The sequence below is a fragment of the Momordica charantia genome (assembly GCF_013281855.1).
Source record: "Momordica charantia cultivar OHB3-1 chromosome 11 unlocalized genomic scaffold, Mcharantia_2.0 BLBB01000011.1, whole genome shotgun sequence".
Taxonomy (NCBI): Eukaryota; Viridiplantae; Streptophyta; class Magnoliopsida; order Cucurbitales; family Cucurbitaceae; genus Momordica; species Momordica charantia.
Genome location: NW_028275159.1, coordinates 19,661,650 through 19,672,640, shown reverse-complemented (window position 1 = coordinate 19,672,640; position 10,991 = coordinate 19,661,650). Strand labels below are relative to the sequence as shown.

Genomic DNA, 10,991 nt, shown 5'->3' with positions numbered 1-10,991 from the left:
ATCTCAAAACCAATTGACAATGAGAGGAGTAGCCCACTTATATTATAAACCATTATTAGGTGGTCCATTATCTTTTCGATATGGGATCCTTAACATATAGAATCCTTTTAAGTGTAGAACCACATTCAAACTTATGGGAAAATAATCTTCTAATAAATAGGGCAATCAAATTAGCACCTAACCAATTCCCCTGCCATGTAACGAAGCCTATCACAATTTAGTAATAACAAAATAAATTACAAGATGGGAATACAAAAGTCTAACACTAGAGTTTATATCAGTTTGCCCCAAAATACAAGACTACGTACAGTCTTTTGCAACAACAGTTCTATTATGATATTAAGATTGCAATAAAATTTGTCTCGCTCTCGTAGAAGACCCTTAAATATCACAACTATAACTACCTGACTTCTAAGTACCATTACAACGGCTACTTAGGATTTCACCATGTATACCCTTACTAAATCCACAAAAACAGGCTGCTTCTGAAACTCTGCAACATCCTTTCTCGCAAGCTCATTCTCATTGCTCCCTTTTTCCTTCTTCAAAAAATCAGATTGAAACAATAAAGTTTGATAGAAATTCGTTGTAATCGTCTACCGTAATTCTTCATACCTGTTTTTCTTGCTGGGTTTATGGCGGTGGTATTGAGACGCTACATACACCCATCATCTCAACGTTGCCTCCTGTGAAGCCTAAGTTTTGGCTCCATAATCCTAACCGAACTCACCCGAAATAACTTAGTTCACCAATATAATTCTTAAACAATATATAAGGAAAAATTCAACTTCACTAAAGTCAACAACACCCAGACTTAATAAACACAAAATCAAAATTTTTAAAATACAAAATTAGATAAACATAAAAGTTGGAAATTTATTGAAAACTTTTTAAATTATAGATGTTAAAATACACATTAACCATCAAAATCCAAGTATGAAACCTACAAACAAATATAATATTAGAACAACCAACTTCTACTCTCTCTACTTTCTTCTACTTGTTGACTTCCCTTGGTTTTGTTGGGCCCATTTCCCACTACCAGTAGTGCCACGACCCGAGTTCAGCTATAAATACCAAAGCAGGCCCAACGCATTTCATTTCTATGGCTTAATCAGTGCTTTGAAATTTACAACATTTTTCAAATTTTTTTACCTCTTTTTTGCACATCCTTCTCTGTTTTCTGTCAAAAGAACGAAAAAGAGAAACAAAAATGGGAGATGTGTTGGAGAAGACAAAATCCTCAAAGTTGAAAGAGAATTCCACGTCTGTTGATTGGAGAGGCAGAGCCTGCAGCTCCAATTATCATGGGGGAATGGCTGCTGCTGCCTTTGTTCTTGGTCTTTTTCTCTGTGTTTTATCTCTAAAACTTAGTTTTTTTGTTTTGTTTTTTGTTTTCTGTGTTCTAAAGAATTGAAGTGTATGTATTGGTTTGTTTTGGGTCAGGGCTTCAAGCATTCGAGATGATGGCAATTGCTGCAGTTGGGAATAATCTGATAACATACGTCTTCACTCAGATGCACTTCCCTCTTTCAAAATCTGCAAACGTTGTGACCAATTTCGTTGGAACTGTTTTCCTTCTCTCGCTTCTCGGCGGCTTCGTCTCCGATTCTTATCTCGGCAGCTTCCGCACCATGCTCGTTTTCGGCCTCGTCGAGCTCTCTGTAAGTCCCGTCACATCGTTATTGCTTACGACCGTATATAGGACAGAGCGAAGAAAGGAAAAGAGAGTTTGATATAAAGAGTTCAAATTTTGGGCTTTACTCTCTAACTTATTTCTTAAAAAAGGTTGTCAACTCAAAAGATTCTCTCAAAGAAATTTTAAATCTTTTGGTTTCATCCCAAATGTCTCTTTTCAAAAAGATAATTTGTACTCTCTTACATACGATAGATCATTACTTTTGGAAATTTTTTTGCACTCTTTAAACAAAGTACTACCGAAAGCCTCTCCTCAAGTAGTTAACCTATCTGTCCACTCTCGGATTAGATTGGAACGAGAGTTAGCTCTTATCCAAGGCTCCAGATACACCTTGATAGAACGGATCACACCATGACTACACCTTTTGAGTCTCATCACGTCTTTGTTCGACACTCGAGGATTTCATCACTTCTATGTCTTATCACTTCTTTATCTCAAGTGGTTGTCAACCATATCCATACCTGCTCCCCTCAAACCTACTTCTTGGCATAGATTTTTAAAATCCACATCCCAAATAATACTTCTAACACATGACCAGTGTGTCTCATAAATGACATCTATTTTTTCCTTTGAAATCGGAACTTCAAATCCCCACACCTCACACCTTACACTCGTTTAACTACCTCCACACTCTTCTCTCTAATTTGTCAAAAACTCAATAGCCTCCACTCGAATTTGAAGCTTAACATTCTCAGGTTTAAGATGTCTATTTCTGTGGTGCAGGGATTCACTCTGCTGACAGTGCAAGCCCATTACCCAGGACTGAGGCCGGCGCCGTGCGACATGGCTGCCACATCGACGCCGTGCGTGGAGGCGAGCGGGTGCGAAGCGGCGATGTTCTTCGTCGCGCTGTATTTGGTGGCTCTGGGAAGTGGGTGTTTGAAGCCGAACATCATATCCCATGGGGCAGACCAATTCCCAAAGGAGGACCCAAAGCAGTTAAAAAAGCTCTCCACTTTCTTCAACTGCGCTTACTTTGCGTTCTGCACTGGAGAGCTCGCGGCGCTCACTCTCCTGGTGTGGCTCCAAACCCACGCCGGCATGGACGTTGGCTTTGGAGTCTCCACCGCCGCCATGCTTCTTGGCCTCATCTGCCTTCTCTCCGCCACTTCCCTTTATAGAAATACCCCTCCTCGCGGCACCATCTTCACCCCAATTGCTCAAGTATTTTTCAATCATGCCTCCCTCTCTCTTCATTCCGTATCTCTCTTTCTTTCTTATTTGTGGGATCGTTTTTCAGATCAAAACTCGTTTTTGATGAAATACTCGTGCAAGAGACGATTGTTCAAAAGGTGGTTTTGAAGTGATTGGGCTTTTGTAGGTTGATTTCAAATCTTGTTATCACTGCGGTCGAAAAATTGACAATTCATTAGCTTTTATAAAAAGTCTCTATTTTTTGCATTTCTCTCTTTTAATTGTCAGATATATAAGAGTGGTGAGGACAAGATTGATTCTCAACGTTAAAGAATCAAGTATTTTCCTGTGACGAAATCCTTATGTGACAGATAATTGTCCAGGAAGAGGTTTTGAAGTGATATACTTTTCCAGTAAAGTACTCGAGAGATGATTTAAGCTTTTGGTTTAAAGCCAGTTTTCTATGAAATACTCGTGCGAGAGATGACTGTTTAAAATGTAACTTGCTTTTGTGGTTTAAGTACTCAGAGGACTTAACTTTTTGGCTTAAAAGTAGTTTTTGATCAAAGGGGTGATTGTGCATAAAGTAGTTTTTAAGTGATGGTCTAGAAACCAGTTTTGAAGTGATTGATGTTTTGCATTTTAAGTACTTGAGTGCTGAGACAAGAAGTTACTATTTATTTTAAGTAATGAAGGAGTCTTTTTTTTTTTAGAATTACTATAGATCTTTTAAATGGATTTGTAAATAGTTTTTGAAGAAATACTTGAGAGATGATTATCTAAAAAGCAATTTTGATGTAATTGGCCTAACCCACTCTTTTATCTCTATGATGACTTTTGAAATGAAGTGCTTTTTAAGTAAAAGGACTATTTTTTTTATAAGTATTTTTTGGATTAATTTTAATTTCTAATATGTTTAGTTTGACTCTCAAAATGATTTCAAGTTAATATATATATATTTTTAAATCTATAGTATTTCTAAAGCACTAAATTGATTTATAAATAGTTTTTTGAGTACTCAATGATTATTCAAAATGTGACTTGGAATTGATTGACATTTTGTAATTTCAAGTTGATAGTTGGACTGCAGACCTCATAATTTAATTTTATTTATAGATTTCAAACAAAGTGATTAAGTTTAATATTAAGTAAAAAGGAAAATTGAGATTACAAAAGAGCTAATTTGTCCATTTATTTTTTGTTGGGATAGGTTTTTGTAGCTGCATTTACCAAGAGGAAGCAAATCTGTCCTTCGAATTCTGAGATGCTCCATGGCACTGAAAATGGCCTCCTCAAACTCCTTCACACCGACAAGTTCAGGTGTCAAATTTTAGTAATCTCAAATATTTATAATAAACTTTTAATTTCATCCATTTAAATCATTCACTTAATCAGTTTTCATTTTTTTTCTAAAGATTTATGAGTAAGGTATATTCTGGAAAGTATACTGATTCGGAAAGGGATTTCTCAAAAGAAAACTTTTTGTTTTTGCATTTCTTTCTCAATTGTTAGATATTAAACAGTGGTAAAGGAGGAAGTTGTAGTAAATACGGAGATTAATGTTTCCAATTGTACAGTGCTTTCAATTAGTTGAAATTTGAGCACTTTGTTACTAAGTTTGAACAAGTTTTTAGATTATTCCTTGATTTTGTAGCTTGTTTCGGGTATTTTTATGAACGAGTTTTGCTTTTTGTTGGTTGAATTTTGTGTTTGATGAAGATTGATTTTAGTTTAACTTTAAAAATATTGTAAACATGATGGGTATATATATATATTTACAGATTCCTTGACAAGGCATGCATAAAAAGTGAAGATGATGAGGGAAGGGAAGAAAGTCCATGGAAGCTGTGCACAGTGGCACAAGTGGAGCAAGTGAAAATAATTCTCTCAGTGATCCCAATATTTGCCTGCACCATAATCTTCAACACCATTTTAGCTCAGCTTCAAACCTTCTCAGTCCAACAAGGCACTTCCATGGATTCATGGCTCACCCCCAAGTTTCAAATTCCTCCCGCTTCCCTCCAAGCCATCCCCTACCTCATCCTCATCTTCCTCGTTCCACTGTACGAGACCGCCTTCGTCCCCCTCGCCCGCCGCCTCACCGGCGCCCCCTCCGGCATCTCCCCCCTCCAGCGCGTCGGCACCGGCCTCTTCGTCGCAACTTTCTCCATGGTCTCCGCCGCATTGGTTGAGACCAAGCGGCGAAACTCCTCCGCCGCTGGGGCACCCCCTCTCTCGATCCTTTGGATCTCACCGCAGTTCGTCATTTTCGGGATCTCGGAGCTGTTCACTGCAGTCGGGCTGGTGGAGTTCTTCTACAAGCAGTCAGTTGAGGGGATGCAGTCGTTTTTAACTGCCATGACTTACTGCTCCTACTCCTTTGGCTTCTACTTGAGCTCTCTTTTGGTGTCTCTAGTCAACAAGATCACTCGTGGCTCTGCCGCTGGTGGCTGGCTCAGCCACAATGACCTCAACAATGACAGATTGGACTTGTTCTACTGGTTACTGGCGGGCCTCAGTTTTGTCAATTTCTTCAACTATCTCTTTTGGGCCAACAGATACTCACAAGGACACCGAGGAGAGGGAGGAGCTTCGGACTCGAAGCTTGTAGAGCCATGAAACACAGAGAAATTACTCAAGCGACTGGAATAACATGGTTGACAATTCTATACTAATACTATTGGTTAATACGAGATAAAACTGTATTTTAGGGCCTGTTATTAGAGAGCTGAACTTTTTCAAAGAGTGATGTCATGATTACGAGGAAAGTGGTTCTAGGCCTAAGCTAGGCGAGTACATTTGTTTGCTCTACATAGATTCTATCAGAAATGAGGGTGTAGGTTTTGATTTGTTTGACCATGTCAATATTTTTAAGAAAAGTTAAGGCAATGATGGTAGAAATAATAATGAGATAACATTGGAATAAATTAAATTAACTGTGTAATGATGGAGAGTTAGGAGTGGAAGTGATGATCATGATTCATGGTGTGGAAGAAGATGACCTCTTTACCCCTTGTTTAAAGGAAAATTAGTGGTATTATTGCTTTTTCTGGTTGGCTTTCAAAAATCCAACCATCAACATCTCTTCCATTCCAAGGAGTTTTTGTTTTACTTTTTATTTTAAAATTAATTTGTTAAAGGAACGACCCATATGTTGTTACACTGTCGCAATCACTATTCACAATATTCTATTTGTAAATTTTGATTTAAAGTTGTGGTCTAATTTAAGGAGTAAAACTTTTTCTGTGTAAAGAAAATAGAATTACATGTATTGTCTCGTTTCACTAAATATTTGATCTATATGTTAGAATTAAACTCAATTTTAAAATAAAATTATGTCACGCTAATATAATCAGATTATGATTGGTACTTGTAAAGTTTGTTGGATTTATCACAAACCAACATGATCTATAAACATATAATTATGGGTTTCAAAACAATTCTTTATGAAGTCTATTTAAGTTGTTCCTAATAATACATATTTTGAATAAAGTTTAATTAAAGCATTGTATAATTTATCATTTTGTGAACATTGTGAGTTGCCCATTAAGAAAAGGAAACAACTAAAAGGCAATAGTCATATTAGAGTGTGATTAAAATGTGGATTATATATTTGAGTGTAAACATTTTTTGGATTATATATTTCAGTGTAAACACTTTTACTTTAAAAAATAAGAAGAATTATATATGTTAATTAAGTGGGTTTAAATTTGGAGAGAGAATATTCAATAAAATTAGAAATCTAGCGATAGAAATAAGATAAAATAAATAGAGGGAAAACTGCACATAATGGAATATGTATTTAATATATAACATTAGGATTAGAATTTTACAAAAATCACAAATGGAAAACCAATACAATCACATGCAGCCAATCAAAAGTTAAGTTTGTGATATTTTTGGGGGAAAAAAACAAAAGATAATTATCTTTTCATAAATACGTTTATTTTAGGGAACTAATAGTTCGTAGCTAATTAATTATTTTGGCCATATTTACAAACATAGCCACAACCTTTTTTTTTACAACATGTTGGAGTGGGGATTCGAACTCACAACCTCTTGGTTGGAGCCATATGCCAAATGTAGGTACAACTTTTACATTTTGCAAAGGTTGCAAAACTTTTGGAATCTTATTTTTGTTTTTTGTTTATTCCAATTTTACCCTTCCATAAGGTAAATTTGATATACACATACTTAATATACCTAATAAGAAATATATAAAATTGATAATTTTTACCATGATTTCATCATTTCCAGAAACTATGCTAAAAAGCTAGAATGATATCTCTGCTATAAATTGATTCACAATGTTTAAATATGTTACTAAATATGAAGAATTGTTTCCTTTTTATCGGTTATGTCATCCAATTTAAGATATTCATCACAATTTAGACCAGTGATCAAATAAAATGAACTGACCTGAGAAGGCCCCTCGAAGTGAAAGATATTATGCACCCAAACACCTACATGTTCGCCAACCTATGTGGTTAAATTGGTTCCCCACTCATAGAATGCGAGGCACTTGAAAATTTATTATTCATGAATTATAAAAACGTCTATTCTCAAATGGAATGTAAAAATGTTCTAATGGATTAATAAAAGGTGTGTTTATCATATTTGATCAAGTTTGACTAATCCAACCTACACTCAACTGGGGGCCATCAGATAGATACACTTTTACTACGCCTAAATGCAAAGCACGAGCTTAAAAGGGCCAACCTTTGCATATTCTCGCCTCAAAGAATGGCCCTATAACCAAACTCGTTCCTTCCAACCTTGACTAAGACAATGGGATTAGCTACAACTCAACAAGGGTAAACCTGATCTCATTGGATCACCACTAAGTTAGAATGACAAAAGCTTAGCCCAAACCATTAAGTACTTTTTCCTTAAGTTGAAACTAAGCTCGATAGGAATTAAGCTTGAAGTCAATAAATTAGATAAGTTTAAAATGCAGTGAAAGACAAACTGCATAAGGTAGCTGAGTAAAGAAAACTTAGTTTCCATTGATGTGAAAGACAAAGGTATATATGCACTTACTTTAAGAAAAGGAAATATATATATATAAGGAAAAAATATTACGACAAAAATTAAATAAAAGTAAAACCAAAGGATGGAAAAGTTGCCCTAGGCCTAATTGTTCTTCTGAAGCTTTGAACTCCTTGGTACGGCCACTTGAAGAAGCCTAAGGTTCATCCACATCGCTTAGACATCGATGTAGAGGCCTCAAGACCCTAAATTTATGCCTTGATCACAAATTAGGATGCCTTTAGCTCAGGTTCATCCACATCGCTTGGACATCGATGTAGGGGCCTCAAGATCGTAAATGGATGCCTTGATCACAAATTAGGATGCCTTAAGCTCGTGAGGTCCAAGTTTGGAAAGAAACTCCTAGTCTTATGAAGGGCGAACTTGAATCTGTCATTAGAAAAATGTTTGCTAAAAACTTCACAAAGGCTTCAATAACTCGGAACTTCTCTTCAAGGAATTCCTTATCCTTCAGCTTTCCCTCCAGCCCCTCGAACTTCCCTAAAGCTCAACCTTCTCCTCCTTTATGATCATGATCCTCATGGCCTCGTGAGCCTATTCCAAGGTCTCCTGAGCTCTTCAACCTTGGATTGAGATCCCCTAAGCTAGGCCCTAATCTTGTTGAGCTTAGCTTGAGCAACATCTACAACAGCCTTGGCCTCATTGCTAAAGGGATATACCAAAACCTATGAAGTCGATTACCTTGCACCTGTTGCGAAAATGAACACAGTACGAATACTTCTATCTCTTGCTTTAAATCCTAGATAGACATGTTACAATATGATGTAAAAATGCTTTTCTGCATGGTGATTTTAAAGAGGAACTTATATGGAAATTCCACCTGGGTATAAGCAAGCAGGAAATAAGGTATGTAAAATGAGAAAAACATTGTATGGACTAAAGCAAGCCCTTCAATGTTGGATTAGCTACAACTCAACAAGGATCCCTCAAGTAGTCAACCATCTCTCCACTCTCGGAAAACAACAAGAGCTTGCTCTTACCCAAAGTTCCAGGCACACCTAGATATAGCACAACCACAGATCACACTATGACTACATCTTCAAAGGCTCATTACGTTTTTGTTCGGCACCCAAGGATTTCACCAGCACAGCTAAGTTTAGACCATGACTTTGATACCACTTGTTAAAGACAACAGTACTCATGTAACCCCAAGTATCTCTATAGTGTTATGATATTGTCCACTTTGAGCATAACCTTCACGACTTTGTTTTTTGTTACACCTAAAATGCCTTATACCAATGGAGATTATTGTCCTCTCTTATATACCCATGATCATCCTCTTTCCTATTCAATGTTGGATTTTGTTTATACTCTTATAAACCCAAACAGGTAATGAACAAGGTAACTAAGAAATTGTCTAATCAAGGAGTTTGAAATTAAAGAACTTGGAAAGCTAAATATATCCATGGGATGAGAGTCACATATTCTAAACATGACATATTTTTATCACAACAAAAGTATGTGATTGACTTATTTTAAAACATGAAAGCTTCATAGCAAATCAATAGGAACGTCAATTGATCAAAGCCGTAAATTATGTGCAGCTTAAGAGAGTCTTTCAATAAATAAGGAAACTTACTATAGATTAGTTGAAAATTAATATATCTCATACAGGACTAGATATTACGTATGCTTTAGGATTGATAAATCAATTTATGCAAAGTCCAAAAGAAGTTCATCTAAGGTCAAACTATGGGCGCCCGACCTGTATACGATTCCTACAAACGGCCGACCTCGCCACCACTAAAAAACATGGTACCCAGACTCGCCTAATGGAACCAGGAACAGATCGGTCCATGGCTGAGACCAAAGGTCGCTCGGGGGAATCTAGCTCGAGCAGGGCTATACCCGGATGGGACAGCTATCCACCCTATTGACCGCTATAAATACCCCTTTTGATGCTCAGGTACAAAAAATATGTCTGATACTGATCAGTTGAGCTCAGACTCTGTACTGACTTGGGCATCAGAGTGGCTTACCTGTCTTGCAGGTACCCCTAAAGAACACTCTAAGTATCGATCCCGACCTTCCAAGTTGTCTTCCGTGCCTTGGCAGATTTGTCCATCAACAGTTGGCATCGTCTGTGGGAATCAACTGTCGTAGACATATCAAACAGATTACTCGAATGCTAGTCACGACGGAAGGTTCCAAAAAATCAAGCAACCACCACTCCAAAGACCCGAAAGCTCGGTCAGGTGCCTCCAAACCATCGGCAAGTCGAAAACCGAAGACCCGAACCAACTCCCAGAGATCGAAGTCTCGCCTCCAGGTCGATGTGGTGTTCGACCCACAAGAAGAAATGGATGCCATGAGGGCTCTGGTCGTAGCCCTAACTGAGGCACTACTGACAACGGGAGAGCTGCTACCCAAGCTCTCCGAGGTCTAGCGCGACTCCCGTAGGGGGAAAGCAAAGGCTACCGGGGCCGACCAGGAAAGGTTGATAGGACGCAACTCGTCGAAGCTCGTCCTTGGGGGAAACGATCGCCCTTGAGAGCAGGAAGACATGCGCGCCTGCCTCTCCTCACTGAACGAACAAGACCTTCGCAATGTCTTGGATCAGAAGTACTCCAAGAGAGACAACTTCCCGAGGAGATCAGAGTCGGTCAACAACGAGGACCTACTGCAGCAGTTCAAGCAACATCAGAAAGAGCTTAAGAACGGCCTCTGAAGGGTCCAAAGGAAACCTGTAACGCCCCGCGTTCTCTGATTCGTTTATTTTAAGAGATAAATAATGTCTTTGGATTTTTCCCTAAGTTGATAACTTTAATTCTTGGATCTTCTAACTTTGAAATTCTAATTTTTTGGCTAAATTAGAATTAAGATTAATTTCATTGGATTAAGATAATTTAAGTTCTCGACCTGTGTAGGAGATTTTTAGTTAAATCTTAAATTCAGGGGGTTTTAGGATTTTCCTTCGTAAATTCTACTTTTCTTTGAATTATTATTCTTGGGTTTTAGAGTTTAAGTTAACTATTTTGTTCAGGGTTGTGGGTTTTATTTGTTTTTTTTAAAACTATAATTATTGGGTCATTGTTTTATTTAGTTGGGCCACCTTCAAGAATAAAGGTTTGGGCTTTTAGGTTTTAAAACAAGTTAAAGAAAATGTTGG

The 10,991-nt window shown here is 37.4% G+C and overlaps 1 protein-coding gene across 1 annotated transcript; it reads left to right on the top strand.

The window, feature by feature from the left end:
• Positions 1 to 1,120: 1,120 nt before the first annotated feature.
• Positions 1,121 to 5,692, top strand: LOC111025710 (protein NRT1/ PTR FAMILY 4.4). The gene is made up of 5 exons (XM_022303607.2): positions 1,121 to 1,340; positions 1,447 to 1,664; positions 2,423 to 2,863; positions 4,044 to 4,153; positions 4,615 to 5,692. Exons 1-5 carry the CDS (start codon positions 1,214 to 1,216, stop codon positions 5,450 to 5,452), a joined length of 1,734 nt encoding a protein of 577 aa, XP_022159299.1. The 5' UTR covers positions 1,121 to 1,213; the 3' UTR covers positions 5,453 to 5,692.
• Positions 5,693 to 10,991: the final 5,299 nt, after the last annotated feature.